The sequence below is a fragment of the Podarcis tiliguerta genome, assembly GCF_965153285.1.
Source record: "Podarcis tiliguerta genome assembly, chromosome: 6".
Taxonomy (NCBI): Eukaryota; Metazoa; Chordata; class Lepidosauria; order Squamata; family Lacertidae; genus Podarcis; species Podarcis tiliguerta.
The window spans coordinates 21,730,827-21,751,192 of NC_139539.1; the positions used below are offsets into that span (position 1 = coordinate 21,730,827).

Below are 20,366 nucleotides of genomic sequence, written 5' to 3' on the forward strand. Positions count from 1 at the left end.
ATTAAAACATCACTCATTAAAAACTTCCCTAAACAGGGCTGCCTTCAGATGTCTTCTAAAAGTCAGATAGTTGTTTATCTCCTTGACATCTGATGGGAGGGCATTCCACAGGGTGGGCGCCACTACCAAGAAGGCCCTCTGCCTGGTCTGCCTCTGCAGAAAGGGGGGCGGGGGAGAAAGTCAAACTTTGAAATGTGAAAATGATTGTAAAATTAATGATAGGTATAAACATGAAAAGTATAAATAAAAACCAAAAAAGCAAACCAAACCCCAAAAACAAAATCTCAGTTCTGGACAATTGCCCTCCCCACCCCCCGCAACACCCACCTTCATTACAGTGGGACAACCATTAGCACTGGTGCACCTACTGGGTCCACCCCAAGCTCTATGTGCTCAGTGCTAACATGTATCTATTCAACACAGGGAGGCTCCTTCATGCCACCAGGAGTCCCAGTTTTGCAGTGTTTCTGATAGCTTGAAGACCATGCATGCTTCTATGTATCTTGCACCTTACAGCCGGGTGAGGAAGACAACCAGCAGGTCTGCTGATGCCAGAAAGATCAGCAGAAGTTCTCCCACTCCTTCCTTCCTCCATTCAATAAACATGTTGGGCGAGAAGAAGGACAGCTGCCCATGCACTTTGTCAAACATAGCTGTGTCCAGGAGCTTGGATTTTGAGATGTCATCATAAAGAAAACCTTTCTGGAAAAGCCATTTCTCATGTTCCACTCAGACCCACGAGCCTAATAAATTCTGCACTCCTTTGATGAAAAACATTACTGTATCGAAGCTTGAGCTCCTAAGCATATAAGAAGAACAAGCTTTGCGGACGATCAATGAGCATGGCTTCTACAAAACAAGTTCTGCCTCGTCAATATGTTGGAGTTAGAATCATAGAATCATAGAGTTGGAAGAGACCACAAGGGCCATCGAGTCCAACCCCCTGCCAAGCAGGAAACACCATCAGAGCACTCCTGACATATGGTTGTCAAGCCTCTGCTTAAAGACCTCCAAAGAAGGAGACTCCACCACACTCCTTGGCAGCAAATTCCACTGTCAAACAGCTCTTACTGTCAGGAAGTTCTTCCTAATGTTTAGCTGGAATCTTCTTTCTTGTAGTTTGGATCCATTGCTTCGTGTCCGCTTCTCTGGAGCAGCAGAAAACAACCTTTCTCCCTCCTCTATGTGACATCCTTTTATATATTTGAACATGGCTATCATATCACCCCTTAACCTCCTCTTCTCCAGGCTAAACATGCCCAGCTCCCTTAGCTGTTCCTCATAAGGCATCGTTTCCAGGCCTTGGGTCATTTTGGTTGCCCTCCTCTGGACACGTTCCAGTTTGTCAGTGTCCTTCTTGAACTGTGGTGCCCAGAACTGGACACAGTACTCCAGGTGAGGTCTGACCAGAGCAGAATACAGTGGCACTATTACTTCCCTTGATCTAGATGCTATACTCCTATTGATGCAGCCCGGAATTGCATTGGCTTTTTTAGCTGCCGCGTCACACTGTTGGCTCATGTCAAGTTTGTGGTCAACCAAGACTCCTAGATCCTTTTCACATGTACTGCTCTCAAGCCAGGTGTCACCCATCTTGTATTTGTGCCTCTCATTTTTTTTGCCCAAGTGCAATACTTTACATTTCTCCCTGTTAAAATTCATCTTGTTTGTTTTGGCCCAGTTCTCTAACCTGTCAAGGTCGTTTTGAAGTGTGATCCTGTCCTCTGGGGTGTTAGCCACCCCTCCCAGTTTGGTGTCATCTGCAAATTTGATCAGGATGCCCTTGAGTCCATCATCCAAGTCGTTGACAAAGATGTTGAATGAGACCGGGCCCAAGACAGAACCCTGTGGCACCCACTAGTCACTCTTTTCCAGGATGAAGAGGAACCATTGATGAGCACCCTTTGGGTTCGGTCAGTCAGCCAGTTACAAATCCACTGAGTGGTAGTCAAGACCGCATTTTACCAGCTTCTTTACAAGAATATAATGGGGCACCTTGTCAAATGCCTTGCTGAAATCAAGGTAGGCTACATCCACTTTGTTCCCCTCATCTACCAGGCTTGTAATTCTGTCAAAAAACGAGATCAGGTTAGTCTGACATGACTTATTTTTCAGAAATCCATGCTGACTATTGGTGATCACAGCATTCCTTTCTAGGTGTTCACAGACTGTTTGCTTAATGATCTGCTCCAGAATCTTCCCTGGTATTGATGTCAGACTGACTGGACAGTAATTATTTGAGTCCTCTCTTTTCCCCTTTTTGAAAATAGGGACAACATTTGCCCTCCTCCAGTCTGCCGGGACTTCGCCTGTTCTCCAGGAATTCTCAAAGATGACTGCCAGTGGTTCTGAGATCACATCTGCCAGTTCTTTTAATACTCTTGGATGCAGTTCATCTGGCCCTGGAGACTTGAATACATCTAGACTAGCCAAGTATTCTCGCCAAATAACCAGGTCCCAGGCTGCGTGTAGCCTCAAGGGAACAGGTTGCCAACCCCTGTTAAAACCATAAGCTCCCATTGATAAAAAACCACCCTGGATTTAACCATCAGTTCACCTAACAAAGGAAAAGGACTTCGGCTCAGTGGCAAAGCATCTGCCTTGCAGAATGGAGGTTCCAGGTTCAACTGCTTGGGGCCGGAAAAACTCCTGCTTCAAACCCACTGCCTGTCTGAGTAGTCAGCCCTGAGCTAGATGGATTAAGGGTCTGCGATAAATCAGCTAACTGCTGTTGGGAGATCCCCACCTTTCTTACGTTTGGCTCCCACCTTTCTTCTGAGGAACTCAAGGGACTATGTCCATGTTTTCAAGGAGGAGAAAAGGCAAGGGCTGGGGTACAGCGTATGCTTTTCATGCTGCAGTTCCCAGGTTCAGTCCCTAACCTGGGCTGGGAATGTCCCCCCACCTGACGCCCTGAGCTAGATGGACGAACGGCCTGACTCGGTACAAGGCAGTTTGGTTCCTATTTAGCAGGTAGTCTCCCATCAGGGCACACGCAACATGTCCAGACCTACTTAGCCTAGCCAAAATGCCACATTGCCACAAGTGTGAGGTTACCTCTCTTCCCCCACCCACTTGTGCCTTTATCAGCTGAAAAATAGGCCGAAAATCAACAGGCGAAGTTTCTTCCTCGTTTGGAGGGACAGAGGGAAGCCTTCCCTGTTGCACATCTGCCTGCACTGCGGTTGTTAAAGGCGCACGACCCCCTGCTAGCTACGGCGGCGTTGAATGGCCAGACGGGCTGGCCTTGCGCCCTGGGGTAGGAGGAGGCGGAGGCGCGGGTGGGTAGGTGGGTTCAGCCACCGAGGGAAGACCAACAGGATCTCCACTGGAGGATCTTCCCCTCGCCCCGGATCATCCTCCTTCGCCGCCGCCCCCAAACGCATCGAGGGGGCGCTAGGACCCCGCTGCTGGCAAAGGTGCCTGGGTGCCCACCCATGGCTGGCAGGCAGATGCTGAGCAGACTGCGGCAGCTCCGGGTCGCTGTAAATACCCGAAGCCAGGGAAAGGAGGGCGGACAGGCAGAAGGAGAGGTAGGAAGTCGCTCCAAGACGCAGCCGCGCCCTCGGATGCCCGCGCCGGAGCCGCTGCCTTCCAATGGTAAAGTTTCACTTTTCCTGGATTCCGTCTCCTGTCTGGTCCCTTTTCTTTTTCTCTATCCCCTCCCACATCTCATTCCTTTCTCTCTCCCCCCGATCCCCAATTCTCTCCCTCTTCTCGCTTGGATTTACTTGCTCGCATTCCTCTGTGCGCATCTGGGACTCTCAAGTTTGGTTCCGGGCTGCGGCGAGCGAGGCGCGTCGCGCGGCGAGGTCTCTCCCAGGTACGCGCGTCCTCCCCTCCGTCGTGCGCCCATATGCGCGCCAGTCCCAAACCAGGTCGCGCTCCGCCAGATCCCCGACGCGATCTCCTGCAGCCCAAGAAGAGCTCTGTGGCACCCTCGAGGCTGACACAAGTCGAGTGACGTGAGAGCTATGGGGCATATCGTGAGCTTTTGCCTTCTGTTGATTTGAGCCATTGGTCCGTTGTCTATTCCAGCTGCCCCCAGCCTTTTCAGACCCAACTTGAACCTAGACATACTAAGTGGTTTTTTTCTGGGGGGACGCAGTGGTATGCATACCCCAAAACATTTTGCGAATCTAAGTTTGGCCTCATTGAGGGGCAGTATTTCGATATGAGTAGGAAAATGAGAGTACCCCTAAACATTTTTTTAGGAGAGAGAGAAAAAGGACTGGACATAACGATTCCTTTCATTCTCTCTCCCAGCTTTTCTGTATATACACAGATTATATACGCATAAACCGTATATTTGCAAAGTGGGGGTAGCGCTGCTGTTATAAGGAGGAATTGTTGGTTTGTTGTTGTTGTTTAATTACATATTTTGCGTTTTTGTAATATTGAAATTTTATTATGTGAACTGCCCTGAGATCTATGGACAACAGGCGGTATATAAATTTAATTAAGTAATTAATAATGACCCACCATAGATCAGACTATAGGTTTGGCAATGGGTCCCGGCTCATCCGTTGAAGATCACCGATCTGTTCTGACTAGCAGAGTCGCTCTCCAGGGGTCTCAGGGAGAGGATCTTTTCTGTCGCTGACTTCCCTGACCATTGCAGAGGAGATGCTGAGGACTGAACTTCGAACTTCCTGGGCTCTGTCACTGCGCAATGGCTCTTTCTCATGCCCTACAGGTAGGGAAGATCCTTGCCAACATGTGTCAGCCTCTGATGGATGCGGGGTCTTCCTTACGAAACGTAACATCACCAGAAATTTGCTGGCGCTACAGCACTCTGGACGCGCTTTTTAAAGGGTCCGGGAGATTCTGTTGGCTACAGATAGAGCTAAAGAAATTCTTCAAGGGTGCAGGACAGGGAAAGATTCAGAAAGACTGTCTTCAACTAGGATGGAGCAATTTTCACAGAGACAGCTGCTGTATGAAGCTGCAGCCCTAACCATGTCTACTCAGAGTAAACCCTGTTCTATACATTGGGGCTAAGAGGGGGTTAGGATTCCCTAGTAAGTGCAGTTAGCACTGCAGCAAAATCAACATTGTCTTGTGCCACCATAAAGACCAACAAATTTATTACACCATAAGCTTTCGAGAACTCTAGTCCACTTCCATCAGGTGCATTAAATGTTTTCCTGAATTTCAGGTGCATAAATACAAAGCTGGGTGGAGTGCTCTGAAAGTGTTGTGAAAGTAAGATCAGAAGGCAGAAGGTACAGACAGTGACAATTACAGTTGTTAACAGAAATCATTCACAGAGAAAGTGCAAGTGATAATAAACACACTTTCTAGCACTGATTTTAGAGCTGGACAGTGCTGCTGGTGGAGACAGGATCGTTTCTTATTTTAGTTTACAATGGAGTAACAGAAGCTTTGCTGTCTATCTTCAAGAGAAGCTGTGTTAGTCTGTGGCAGTAAGAAGATGCTGTTGCCACTGTCAAAAACTGTGTGTTCGTGTGTGTGTGTGAAATGTTCATGGGGATCACACATTCTGATATTGGAACCCTGTGCCCTTATTCTAGATGTGGGTGTGGTAAGCTGTAATTACTTTGTGCTGAGGTAAATGCAGTCTGTGCATGCTCAGAGGCACACTTCCCAGGGTCAGATTAATCCCTAGAGATCAGTGTTCTGTCTTCTTGTTGGGCTTTAGAACTTGCAAATATAAATTAATATTAATATTAATATTAATATTAATTATAATGGTTGTTGTATCTGACTAAATCACACCCAGAGTAGAACCATTGCAGAATGAAATCACTGAAATCGTGGCTGTTGATTACAATGTGATTTAGTGTATTACTATTGTCTGCCAGCTCAGTAGAGCAGGAGACTCTTAATCTGAGGGTTATGGGTTAGAGCCCCACGTTGGGCAAAAGATTCCTGCATTGCAGGGGGTTGAACTAGATGATCCTCATGTTCCCTTCCGACTCTACAATTCTGTGATTCTAGATCCACTGAAATCAAGCTGGAAAGGATCTCTCATTATTCAACTGAAGTCAGTGGGCCTAATCTGAGTATTTCTCTGCCACCTGTCCAAGTCTTAAGATGATTTGCAAGAAACTGGTCGAGGCAGTAATCTTTACAACAGTCCTGTATGGTGGGTCATTGTTGTTCTTTCCATATAAGAAGCGTGGGAGAGAGACTGAGATGTAATAAGCTTGCCTAAGACTGCCCAATGAGCTCCAAGCTGAGCTGTAACCTGAACCCAAACTCCCAGTTAAATATCCCTCTCCTAACTATTAGACTCTGGTCTAACCAACTAACCTTCCTTTTTCTCCCACCCCCATTTCCGGCTCAGGATACTTGCTGAAGTTCCTCTTGGTTTGGGAGCCCTAATCACCATCAGCGTCAAGGAAAACAACCCAACCGGGACCCATCCATGGAGAACCAGTCTTGGGACTTCTTTGGGGCTCCGGTGGGCAATGCCAGCGCCAACCAGACTCTTCTGGACAAGATGCCCCAGTTGCCCCTGGAAGTGCAAGTGGTGACCATCTTGCTGGTGCTGCTGATCTGCGGGGTGGGCATCGCCGGCAACGTCATGGTGGTGCTGGTGGTCCTTCGTACCAAGCACATGGTGACCCCCACCAACTGCTACCTGGTGAGCTTGGCCGTGGCCGACCTGATTGTGCTGCTGGCCGCGGGGCTGCCCAACATCTCGGAAGTGGTGGCCTCCTGGGTGTACGGCTACGCCGGCTGCCTGTGCATCACCTACCTGCAGTATCTGGGCATCAACATCTCGGCCTGCTCCATCACGGCCTTCACGGTGGAGCGCTACATCGCCATTTGCCACTCCATCAAGGCGCAGCTGCTCTGCACAGTGGCCCGGGCCAAGCGCATCATCGCCTGCGTGTGGCTGTTCACCTCCCTCTACTGCCTCATGTGGTTCTTCCTGGTGGACACGTCGCAAGTCCTGTTTGCCGATGGCACGCAAGTCAAGTGTGGCTACCGGGTCTCCAGGAACCTCTACATGCCCATCTACTTCTTGGACTTCACCGTCTTCTACATCATCCCTCTGGGCTTGGCCACCGTCCTCTACGGCCTCATTGCCCGCATCCTCTTCATGAACCCGCTGCCTGCCACCCCTCAGCACGCTGGCCGGCCAAGCAAACATGGCGGCTCTATCAGCACCTCCAGCTCCATGAAACTCTCCTGCCGGGGGAACAAGGGTGCTCTCAGCTCCAGGAAACAGGTCTTTCTTCTTAATGTTCTTCAGGGGTGGTTGCAAATGGAAGAGGTGTGTGGCAGGGATGGTGGGGTGGAGGCAGCTGTATCCCAGGACCTCAGAATCATTGGTTGGTATCTGGTGCAGTGCTAGCATTCCAACACTTCTCCAATGGAAACAGGGACGTCCTATTCAATAATAAGAATAATAAGAATAAGAATATTTATACTTCACCCACCTGACTGGGTTGCCCCAGCCACTCTGGACAGCTCCCAACATATATAAAAACATAATAAAATATTAAACATATAACTCCATGTCCTGCGACATTTCTCCAATGAAAATAGCAACGTCCTAAGGAAAAGCCTAGGACTTGCCGATCAGAAGGTCGGCTGTTCGAATCCCCGCAACGGGGTGAGCTCCCGTCGCTCGGTCCCTGCTCCTGCCCACCTAGCAGTTTGAAAGCACGTCAAAGTGCAAGTAGATAAATAGGTACCACTCTGGCAGGAAGGTAAACGATGTTTCCGTGCGCTGCTCTGGTTCGCCAGAAGCGGCTTAGTCATGCTGGCCACTTGACCTGGAAGCTGTACGCTGGCTCCCTCGGCCAATAAAGCGAGATGAGCACTGCAACCCCAGAGTCATTCGCAACTGGACCTAACAGTCGGGGTCCCTTTACCTTTAAAAGTCATGGGTCACAGCACACACACACACACACACACACACACACACACACACACCAATGAACCTCCCTCCTTACCCCTTCTACAAACACATGTAAATGGGCTATGTGAAGTTAATCAACCCAAGGCTTGGTTATAGGGAAATGTTTTCGTCTGGTGCCTAAATTTATATAATGCAGAAAAGGCCCGTTCTCGTGTTGCCACTCTCTGGACCTCTTGTGGACGAGGGCTCAAACCCATGACTCTAGGGATTCCGAGTTAAACTGATTCCCCAGGTTTATTTTTAAACATAAAAACGAGCAGTTCTCTAGATTTGACCAGTTTAGTCTTGCTTCTTTTAGACCGTGGATGATTTTTCCTGGTTATAGCCTTCATTTACTCCAAAGCAGTGTCATTATCTCAGGATGATTTATATTGCCTGTCTTAGGGAAGCTGGATGAAAAGGCCATTGAGATGCCATTACTGTTCCAGTTAACACCGGCCAAACAGGTCATTTTCTGGTCAAAAAACTAAACGAGGTTGTGGAAGCTGCTTATATTGGTCTACCTGGCAGTGGCTCTTGAGGGTTTTAGGCAGGTGCCTCTTCCAGCACTACCTGAAGATGCTGAGGATTACACCTGGCAATTCTTGCACAGAAAGCCAATTCTCTACCACTGAACTACACCTCTTCCCCTTCACTAGGAAAAAATCCCCATTGAGCACAATGGGATTTCCTTCCAAGTAAGCAACTATAGGAAGACCCTATGAAGGTGCGCTCCTCTGCTCACTTCCATTGTCAGTCATTTCAATATAATGAAGGACTTGATCTGAGCCCTGGACTCCATTGAAATGGCAGGGTTCAACTCTGAAACTGCATTTAGAAAGCTAGAGTTTTAAAACTGTATTCTTTCTTTGTTTGTTTATTGCGTTTATTAGTTACCCTCCCCCCCCCATGAAAAGTTTTCGAAAACGACTCACAAAGGACAAAAACATAAATGACCTAGTATATAAAAATAGAACAAAATGAAAGCCTAAAAACGCATCCATAATATATATAAAATGGCAGGCCTGGCAGTGCTCACCTGGCTAAAAGATCTGAACATGTGCAAACCTTGTAAGGGTAAGGTTTTCTGAAGGTTTTCTCCTTAATAGTAATAAAATAGCAAAATATTGTATTTATATAGCACTTCCTGTTAAAATGACAGGATTCTTAAACAGATAGGAAGTAACAATAATAGGGATATAATTTATGTGAAATGCTGTTATCCTTGCGACATCTCTGTAAAGTTTTATCTTAGTCATCGTGGTTGCAATACCCTCTAAATAGGTTATTGTTATTATCATCATCATCATCATCATCATCATCATCCCATGTTGCAGATTGTGGAGTTTGAGGAAGAAATTGAGTCTTCTCTAGGCCTCCTAATGAGCAGAAGTGGGTTTTTAAACTCTGGAATTCCTAGTTCGCAGCTGCTATTACCTGCTCTTCTAAGCTAGGAAGCCTCTGCTGGGTTAAAATTACTCGCTCGGTGGCCTTGGGCCAGTCATTTTTGGTTAACCTACCCTACCTTACAGGATTATTGTGATGAGGGGTGTGGGAGAGAGATTACGTACACCATCCTGAGCTGCATGGATAAAACGTGTTGCCCTGCTACAAAATGTTGCAGTCTGTGCAAGACAGCAGTCACTATACCCGCCCCAATCAGAACCCTGCTAAGGCTGAACGCATCACAGGCACTTCAGTCAAAAGGGACATGGATTTTCTGCAGCTCGTGATCAAAGAGGAGAAGTGGTGCTTTCCTTAAAAGAAAAAGAAGAAGAAAGAAAAGGGGGGGGGGAAGTGTGTGTGAGCAATGGCAATTATTGTTGCCGTGTAATTGCTAATTATGCGCCTGATTAGGAGAGTGTTAGATTACACATTGCTTACCAGAGTGGCTCTCTCCAAACTGAGATCATGTTTAATTAACTCCTCTAATTTGGGATCATTGCTAAGGCAGGGAAAAAATGAATAAATAACCCAGAGGAACAGCAGAAGAGCTTGGTTTTCAGAGGGCCTTTCCAGATCATCAGCCAGTTATCTGCTGGTTAACTCTCTTTCTCAGGAATATACTGCTGTTATCACATTGTCTGTTTTCAAGGGGGGGGGGGGAGGCTATTTTCTTCACTGCCTCTACAGCACACCCATGCTATACATTTAAAGCACATTTATAGCGCTTCAACAGTCATGGCTTCCCCAAAATAAACCTGGCAAATGTTTGTTTACCCCTCACAGAGCTGCGAATCCCAGAATCCTTAACAAACAAACTTCAGGGGAAGCCGTCTACTTTATATGTATGATGTGGACATGACATTAACATTTTATTCGCCTGTGATTCTGGAAATAGTTTTTGAAGGCAGCGTGATCTGTGAGCCTTATTATTGTGAGTTTCTAATCAGGTTGCCGATTCTTAGTGATTTTAAAAGATGAAAAGCTGGGATGGAGCAGGTGGTTTTGCTGGTAACGGCCAGTTCAGGCCTACTACCTAAACAGTGTTTTAGCGTTGTTCCCATATCAAAGAAGCTTGCAGGAGAGTCTTGCAAAGGCTGAAATATAGTTGGGATACATTTGTGAAGAAAGCCCCTAAAAACGAAAGTGGCATACAAGTAATACTAGTCTATACTTTTCACTTGCAGGTGCCCAAATGAATCTCTGAATGGTAATAATGGCAGTTTTTAGCCAGTAGGGGGAAGCCTTCCGCTTTCTCTTAGCATCTTTGTCCTGGTTCTATATTCCTCGTTATCTCCCACCCCAAATTACCAGTTGTAAAGGGCAGCTTGGCAAAACAAAAATGTGTTTTGTATGGCAAGAAGTAATTTTTTTATGCCATAAACTCAAGCTACATCTGAGTTTTCTGTCCTTTGGGCTACAGTCCGTAAGACCCATGATTAAGGCAATGTTCATTCTACTACAGTTGAGTTGGAATTACAGTACCTGATGGATTTAAATTGCCCCACGCAGGGTTCTTCTTTAAGGGGTCTGTAAATTACCTTTTTTTGAATGGAAGCTGCAAATAGAACATTTGTTGCAGATTTAAAATGAAGGGATTTTATATTTGCTTTAACTGCAGCTGGGCTGCATGAAATGGCACTGTTGGTGATAGTATTATGATATACATTAGAGCCGGGGAGAGCATTCCGCTCACTGCTGACAGCGGCAACACATGCAAAATGCACAAAGGCATGAAGACAGCCTTTGGACCAGCAGTCAGGAAAACTGCACCCCTGAAAACCTTGCCTGGAGAGATCATCACAGACCGCAGCAAGCAGATGAAGCGATGGGCAGAACACTATCAAGAACTGTAATTGCGGGAAAACGTGGTCCCTGTGCTCAGTGTTCAGACTCTGCCTGTCTTAGAAGAGCTGGATGTCCCTGCCTCCCTTGATGAGCAGAAGAATGCCATCAAATCCCAGGCATGTGTTGAAGCCCCAGGATAGGACAGGACCCCAACAGAAGTGCTGAAAGCCAGCCTCAACTCCTCCCTCATGATGCACATCCATGGCCTTGCAGTGTTGAGAAACAGGATCCGTGCCACAAGACATGGGTGACTCCGGCTTTGTGACCCTCTACAAGAAAAAAGGTGACAATCCTGACTGGAATTCCCCTGCTGAGTACTGTGGGGAAGGCCTTCGTTCATGTAGTTCTCAACAGATTACGGCCACTCACCAGCAGGGTATATTCTGAGTTACAATGCAGCATCAGAGATTAGAGGTCAACAGTCAACATGGTTTTCTCACTACATCAGTTGCAGGAGAGATGCTGAGAGCAGAGATGCCCCTTGTTCATCGCCTTCATAGACCTGTTGAAGGCCTTGGACTTGCCAGCTGAAAATGACTCTTCACACTGCCCAACAAGATAGGATGTGCAGAAGATGGTCATGTCCTTCCATGAGAACATGCACGGCACAGTCCAGTATGACCAGAGGAGAAATGACTGCTGGGAGGAGTGCAGAATGAAGAAATGCTATGGTACACCTGCACCAGCCCAGCAGATGTCTTCACCTGTTTCAACATGTCTCTCCCATATCGGTCTCTACAGCCACGCCAGGCGCTGTAACTCTACAATGGTTTGACTTCCCCTCCTGAAGGTGTACTCTTGCATTGTCTCCCAAGACAGACAGATACCAACCAAACAGGGCTGGGGAGAGCTGTGGCTCTCCAGATGTTGTTGGACTACAATTCCCATCATCCCAGGCCACTGGCCATGCTGGCTGTGGCTGATGGCCATTGCAGTCCAGCAACATCTGGTGTTCACAAGTTCCCTCTTCCTTGTTATAAATCTTCAGTGTGCTCACTTGATGGATGAAATGTGCTCGATTCCCCAAACTGGTGGTCTGCAGATAATTTGGGCTACACCTCCTCAAACAGCACGGCTGTTGGAGTCCAAAATATCTGGAGGGCTCCATGTCAGGGAGAGCTATCCTAGATCTTCTCAAATGGCTGGTATGCAGTCTGAATAAGGCCTCTTGCTTTGGAATCTGAGCAGGCACTGTGTTAAGATGGCTGCCTGGGGGCTGTTGAGGAGTTTGATGTCAGACAGCCTACCTCCTGGGGTTCATATTCTGTGAGCTTTTTGTTTTTTCTTGGAGCCAACAAGATAGAAGGCAAGATGCAGAAGTGAGCTGTATTCCTGGCAGTCAGTGGAGCCTAGCCAGTTGCCGTTATAAAATCCTTCGCTGCCCTTGTGGGATTGGCAAACGTATCGCCAGTAGTCATTGTTTTGAGTTTTCTGCCTCACAGACGAAATCAACAGCCTGTCAAGAAGATTGCTGCTTAATACCACAGAGCTTGGACATCTCTCTCAACATGACAATTTGGGGAATTTCCTCGTTGACATGTGGTTTGATCGCCATGATGCGTGAGGCGTTTGTTACGAAGCACTCTAGTGGCACATTTTGCTTGAGCCAAATTTAATGACAAGAAAAAGTCCCCAGCTAGACTTTGTTCAGTTGGCTAGCTAGCAAAATAAAAGATGTTAGACGTCGTTTGTGCCTGAGGTCCAAGCCTGATTGTTGGCTTGCGGTAAGCGAGATGCAAGCGAATGTCTTAGATTGCTAGTACCAAGGGAATCCAGTTCATAAGGAAAACACAAACTCAAGGGCAAAATCAATCTCTCCTTATTGAAAAAGTGAAATGAGAACTTTCAACCTGGAAGCAATGAGCAGGAAAACACCTTTCAATTCAGGTTAAGCTTCAGTGCCCTGGTCTAGACAGGCAGAACCATCTGTTCAAGTAGGCTGCACTGAACAAAGACCACTTGAAGGAAACCTTCCATCACTGCTGCTTCCCTGGAGAGGCAAACCTGTCGAAGGCTGAAGAATGAGGTTTAGCAGCCCAGATATTAAGGTAAATGGTATTGTTCCATAAAGTACATTTTTCAAGGAGTTACATCACAGAGATACCCGAACATATTTCAGTTTCTTTAGTTTAGAGCCCAAAAACAATATATTTGGATAACTGAAAGTCCACTGAGAACAGAGTAAGGTCCTCAACATGATATAATATAGTCTAGCTGTTGTTAGACTCCAACTCCCAACAGCCTTTACCTTCATAGCCAGGGGCCAGGGATGATGGGATTTGTAGTCCACGAGCGTCTGGAGGGGACTACTTTGGCTACACCTCATATACTGGTAGTTAATATAATTCAAGGAGACAGAAGGGTTCTGTTTCTTAGAATTGCACAATACAACCCAATGCATATCCAGTCTGCGTTTCCAATACTTTGTTCATTAGGCAAATCCCTGGACACTTGTGGGTTGTTGTTGTTGTTTTACCTAAATCAGACGGTGTTTGGCTCTGAAGACAAATTGGTTAGATCACATTACATTTATTGAAAAGTAGCTCATGCAGGAAAACAGAGACGGGTGCATTGATCAGATTCAGAATTAGGGAACTTAATATTGCTTTATGCCTTTATTTCCATTAAAAAAAAACCAAGACTTTTGATCAAACCACTCAGGGATGCATGAGTAACCTGAATTGCCACACATACAGCCTTGGGTATTACTCTTTTATTAGCTGTGTCTGATTTACTTGTTTTCCTCTAGCTTAATTTTGAAAATCATAGACAGCACGTACTATGTTTTAGATAACTGTTAAAACTTGAGAATAGTAATATTATTTGCCATTTGAAAATCATGTTACTATTTTCAGGTCAAATTAAATTGCAAGAGAAAACATTGGGGGGGGATGGAAATAACAGCACAAACTGTAAGACTGAAATAACAAGGTGCAAAACATTGCTGAATAAATAAAGCATGTTTCAATAAGCCTTTCTTTACTGATGAACTCAAAAAGGAGAGATGCAAATGTAAGCTCTCCTCAATTTTGTTGGTGTTTATGATAAGACTGACTTTTTCCTTTATGTTACTTTTGAGTCCAAGGCAATGAAAATATAAATTCTCAATATTATTAATATTATTATTTGTTATCTGCCCTTCAACCTAAGGTCCCAGTGGGAGTTGCAGCAATTAAAACACAACGTTAAAAACCATGTAAAGCAACTTGCAATTATTATTACTATTATTAAGAAAAGAGAACAGATCACTATTCCGTATGCCTGTGATACACTCATTCTGCTAGATCAGCCACTTATCCACATATTTACATGGCATGATTAATCTGTTAATTTATGTCTTCGCAAATTTAGAAATAATTATTGTGACTAAGATATAAATACAGCACATTTTGCCATGTTATTTACTTATTATTTATTAATTACATTTATGTCCTGCCTTTCCTCCAAGGTGCTCAATGTGATGTACGTAACTTCTTCCCATTCTATTCCCACAACAACCCTGTGAGATAGACTGAGAGGCAGTGACGGGCCAATGGTTGCCCAGCGAGCTTCAAGGCTGAATGGGGATTTGAACCCTGGTCCAGCTCTCTAACCACTACAGCACACTGGGAACTGGTAGCCCTGTGCCTGATCTGTCTGTGTACTAACTGCTGGTAGCAACTTCAAGGCCCTTTTGCTCTCTCCCTTCTTAGGATCCTTGATCCTTGAATCAGACTGGGACTAGACACCCCTTTAAATAAAGGATTGTCTTCTACAGTCCTTGAAATATTGTTGCATGTAAAGTAGGAGACCTGGAAACCCTGGTGCCTATTTTAATGACTGACATTCTTGCATAAAGAAGAGTTGTCATGAGATTTGAGGACATACTCGTTTTCTAGAGGAAACTGCCATTAAAACACTCTCGTTCAGACCTTTCCTGAGCTGTAGGAATCCCCAGAGCCTTCGTATTATTCTTCCCCGAAAAAAACTGTAATGGTCAAATTTGCATTTGGTTCTTGTGGAAATAAGAACAACTTGTACGAAGAACAGAAGTGGGATCAATAACCCTTCCAAAAATTCTGAAATTAAGCACTGCAGTTTTAAGAGCTTCTCAAGTATCCAGGACTGAGGAAAAGGGAAATTTGTGTCCATTTGAATTGACAGCCACAGCGCTAGTAACCACATCAGATTACATTAGAAGAAGAAGATACTGCCCTGAAGGAACAGTTAACTATGCTAATAAAATACTATCTTCAAGAAACACAGTGATCAGAGAATTCTAGGTACATATCACTTAACATATAGAAAAAGGGGGTGTTATTTATTATGCTGGTGATATTATGTTATGTATTTCATCTTTTTACACTGTGATCTTAAGATACGGCGTGATATTAAGATAATAACAATGATAATTGTGTGATCATTAGCTATAATGAAGAACTCTGATGCAAAGCTTTTTAAGAGTGGTTGAGCAGTAAAAGCTGATGATATAATTATGACTCATCTTTTCTTATTAACCGTGTACTTTTGATAGTCCCTGTTCTATTAGCAATCATCAAGATGCTTTTAGAAAAAATCAAAATCAAAACTTTGGCAATCCCACCTGCCATTGCACCCAGTGTGTCTTGACTATACAGTGTACGCTCGGGTTGCGAACGTGATCCGTGCGGGAAGCACGTTCGCAACCCGCAGCATTTGCAACCTGCAGCACCGCGTCTGCGCATGCGCGGGTCATGATTCGGTGCTTCCGCACATGCGCAAAGCATGATTTAGCGCTTCTGTGCATGTGCAAGTGCCGAAACCCGGAAGTAACCGGTTCCGGTACTTCCGGGTTCAGAGCGGTGCGCAACCCGAAATCACACAACCCGAAGCGTCTGTAACCCAAGGTATGACTGTATGCAATTTTGGCTTTGTGTGCTGTGCCTGGAACGTAACCCGCTTGTAAGTTGGGGGTCGCCTATATTGAACGGAATGTCGCCTTTCCAAGCTGGACAGGTATTGGGAAACAGTGGCGTAGCGTGGGGAGTGCAGGGGGGGCCGCCCGCACTGGGCGCAACATCTGGGGGTTAGGGTTAGGGGGCGCAAATCCACGGGTTAGGGGGCGCAAATTACTTGCCTTGCCCCGGGTGCTGACAACCCACGCTACGCCACTGCTGGAAAATCACTCACAAGGAGCAGAACATTCCTTTCTCCTCCATTCTGTGGCTCGAGAAAAGGTTTAATGCATTTATTGACTTCCTTTGAGGATGATAACTCCTCCCTCCTCCAGTGCGATTAAATATTTAAGATGTGCACCCTGTCTGCCCTTCTCCAGTACAGGATTTTGCGGGCCTCATTAAGGCAGCTAAGGGCAGCCTGCTTTCTGTTGCTCCTTTCTTTCTTAAGACCAGCCAAAGGTCTGCCGAAAATCGAGTGGAAATGTCATTGGAAACCCTTCGTTTTCCAAAAGCTGGCCTCTCATTCTTGTTATTTGATGTTTCCCTGTGTGAGAGTCTTTTGCTGTGGAAGGGCAAGCCAGTAATTGTGGTCATGAATGATGAGGTAGTGGAAAGCCATCTCTCCCTCCCAAAATACCAGACAGAACTTGTTTACCGATACGTCAACCAAAATACCTGCAAAAACAAAGCAATTACAGAAGAGGGGAACTGCGCAGCTCCAAAGCTGATGCTGTGTTCCGCCATGATCAACGACTTGGAGGATGGACTCAAGGGCATCCTGATCAAATTTGCAGATGACACCAAACTGGGAGGGGTGGCTAACACCCCAGAAGACAGGATCACACTTCAAAACGACCTTGACAGATTAGAGAACTGGGCCAAAACAAACAAGATGAATTTTAACAGGGAGAAATGTAAAGTATTGCACTTGGGCAAAAAAAATGAGAGGCACAAATACAAGATGGGTGACACCTGGCTTGAGAGCAGTACATGTGAAAAGGATCTAGGAGTCTTGGTTGACCACAAACTTAACATGAGCCAACAGTGTGACGCGGCAGCTAAAAAAGCCAATGCAATTCTGGGCTGCATCAATAGGAGTATAGCATCTAGATCAAGGGAAGTTATAGTGCCACTGTATTCTGCTCTGGTCAGACCTCACCTGGAGTACTGTGTCCAGTTCTGGGCACCACAGTTCAAGAAGGACACTGACAAACTAGAACGTGTACAGAGGAGGGCAACCAAAATGGTCAAAGGCCTGGAAACAATGCCTTATGAGGATCGGCTAAGGGAGCTGGGCATGTTTAGCCTGGAGAAGAGGAGGTTAAGGGGTGATATGATAGCCATGTTCAAATATATAAAAGGATGTCACATAGAGGAGGGAGAAAGGTTGTTTTCTGCTGCTCCAGAGAAGCGGACACGGAGCAATGGATACAAACTACAAGAAAGAAGATTCCACCTAAACATTAGGAAGAACTTCCTGACAGTAAGAGCTGTTCGACAGTGGAATTTGCTGCCAAGGAGTGTGGTGGAGTCTCCTACTTTGGAGGTCTTTAAGCAGAGGCTTGACAACCATATGTCAGGAGTGCTCTGATGGTGTTTCCTGCTTGGCAGGGGGTTGGACTCGATGACCCTTGTGGTCTCTTCCAACTCTATGATTCTATGATTCTATGATTCTATGATTCTATGATTCTATGATGGCATAAATAATGCTAGGTGAGCTCCCAGTGTAAGCTAGATCCGTGATGCCAGGAATGCCAAACCAGGCGTATTTGCGTGATCAGCAGGTGGATTTTCATGACGACGATTGCGCCAGTCGCGGAAATCTGCCCGTTGGGGATATGAGTGCTGGCCGCCAGGGGGTGACAGTGGTCATATTTCTGTGATCAGTGGGCTGACAGCCCTGGTGGGTGGATTTTTGCACAAGGCGGCACGGCACGATTTTAGCTGTTTTACTGTTGGGTACCACCTGACCTAGGACACGGGTGGCACTGTGGGTTAAACCACAGAGCCTAGGACTTGCCGATCAGAAGGTCAGCAGTTCGAATCCCCGCGACGGGGTGAACTCCCATTGCTCGATCCCTGCCCCTGCCAGCCTAGCAGTTCGAAAGCACGTCAAAGTACAAGTACATAAATAGGTACCACTCCGGCAGGAAGGTAAACGGTGTTTCTGTGCACTGCTCTGGTTAGTCATGCTGGCCACATGACCCAGAAGCTGTACGCCGGCTCCCTCGGCCAATAAAGCGAGATGAGCTCCAGAGTCGGCCATGACTGGACCTAATGGTCAGGGGTCCCTTTACCTTTACCACTTGACCTTACTATGCCTCAGCAACGACGATTGCGCCAATCTCGAAAATCCGCCAGCCGGGGGTGCAAGCGCCACCATGCCAATCCATGCGGGGGGGTTTTGTCACCCCCCAAAGCATAACACCTGGGGGACTGCACCCCACCCCTTGCGACACCCCTGCCTGGGAGAAAGAGGAAAACAACAGAAATTAAATGAGACTTAAGGAAGAGCTGAGCAAAAACATAATGCAAAGAAAGGGATAATGTGTAGGAGTTGAATGATAGGAAGTTACTTGAGCTTGGAGCAGCCAGGGCAGGACAATGTGGAACAGACGTGTTCCAGACATTCCCCAGATGGAAAGTTGCCTTTTGGGATTTAAATGTTTAGCAATAATTGACCTTGCAGCTATGAAAAGTTTTAATATGGACTCTGCTTCCTCACTGGGAACCAAACCCTTATTTATTTCTGGTAAAAGAAGCTGTATTTTACAATCCACAGTTATTGAAATGATTCTCCAAATGTCTTCCAGGCATTTTTGAATAAGGCAATTCTAAGACATCTATGGGGCAGGTGGGGGGCCCTTTTAAAGAAGTTCCCATCTCCACAACTTGCAACATAATTGTGCCATGCGTTTTAAATTCCAGTATCACTTGCACAGCATTTTAAAATATTTTAATTTAATTTTGTACTTCAAAAAATGTAGATCTTCTAATCCAAAGCCATTTTATACTTTCCCTGGGTTTTCAGAACCCAAATCCTATTTCCATTTAGATTGTTCATTATGCTATTATTGAAAAAAATCTTTAATTCCATAGTGTACCCTTAGCTTTCAATGGAACATAGACACACTTTTCTCATTCGTAAGTATTGCTCTGATTACATTATGAGCTCTCAGTCCCAGATTAAAAATGATATTATCTGCAAGTACTGTAAGAATAGTGGCAGTAGACCAAGCATTAAAAATGTTTATAGCCCCTTGCATATGAAAACAACTTTTCTGAACCATACCAGAATATATAGCCAAACACCTTTTCAAGGAACAGAAAAATGCCTTTGCTACATAACCTTCTCAACATTTTTTATAGTGAAGGCAATGGCCAGAAGGGTCTTTGGCAAAGACATTTTTCTATTCCAGGAGCTGTTCTTAAGTTGCAAAAAATATGTGCCACATTTTAAAATTTTTACATGTAAATTCATGCTCACACACATATGTGCATGGTTCATTAAAATGTGTATGAGGTCCTTCTTAGGAGCTCAGGGCATCGTACTTATTTCTCCCCATTTTATCTTTACAACAATGCCGAGAGGTACAGGTGAAACTCGGAAAAGTAGAATATCGTGGAAAAGTTCATTATTTCAGTAATTCAACTTAAAAGGTGAAACTAATATATGAGATAGGCTCATGATATGCAAAGCGAGATATGTCAAGCCTTTATTTGTTATAATTGTGATGATTATGGCGTACAGCTGATAAAAACTCCAAATTAACAATCTCAGAAAATTGGAATATTAAATGAAATCAGCAAAACAAGGAATGCAAATAGAGCAAATTATTGCCTCAATGGGGCGTGGCATGGATGCTATCAGCCTGTGGCACTGCTGAGGTGCATTGAGGCAGTAATTGATGCAAAAGGGGCCCAAACCAGGTACTGAATACATATGCATGCTTCTACTTCTCAGAGGTTCAATATTGCTCTATTTGCAGTCCTTGTTTTGCTGATTTCATTTAATATTCCTTGCATGTCATGAGTCTATCTCATATATTAATTTCACCTTTTAAGTTGAATTACTGAAATAAATGAACTTTTCCATGATATTCTAATTTTCCGAGTTTCACCTGTAGGTTAGTCTGAGAGATGGGCACAAGGTCACCCAGTGAATGTCATGTCTGAGTGGTGATTTGAACCCAGGTCTCTCAGGTCCAACACTCTTAACCACTACACCACATCAGCCATGTCTGCTTGTGCTCCATGACTGTACATAGTCCTGACCATTATGT

The 20,366-nt window shown here is 45.4% G+C and overlaps 1 protein-coding gene across 1 annotated transcript in view; it reads left to right on the forward strand.

The window, feature by feature from the left end:
• The first annotated feature begins 3,453 nt into the window (after positions 1-3,453).
• Positions 3,454-20,366, forward strand: part of LOC310680373 (thyrotropin-releasing hormone receptor-like) — a 32,989-nt gene continuing 16,076 nt past the window's right edge. Inside the window, exons 1-2 of the mRNA XM_083447042.1 lie at positions 3,454-3,600; positions 6,311-7,201. Coding sequence (XP_083303168.1) covers positions 6,392-7,201 — 810 coding nt within the window. The 5' untranslated portion in view covers positions 3,454-3,600; positions 6,311-6,391. The remainder of the gene's footprint in view (positions 3,601-6,310; positions 7,202-20,366) is intronic.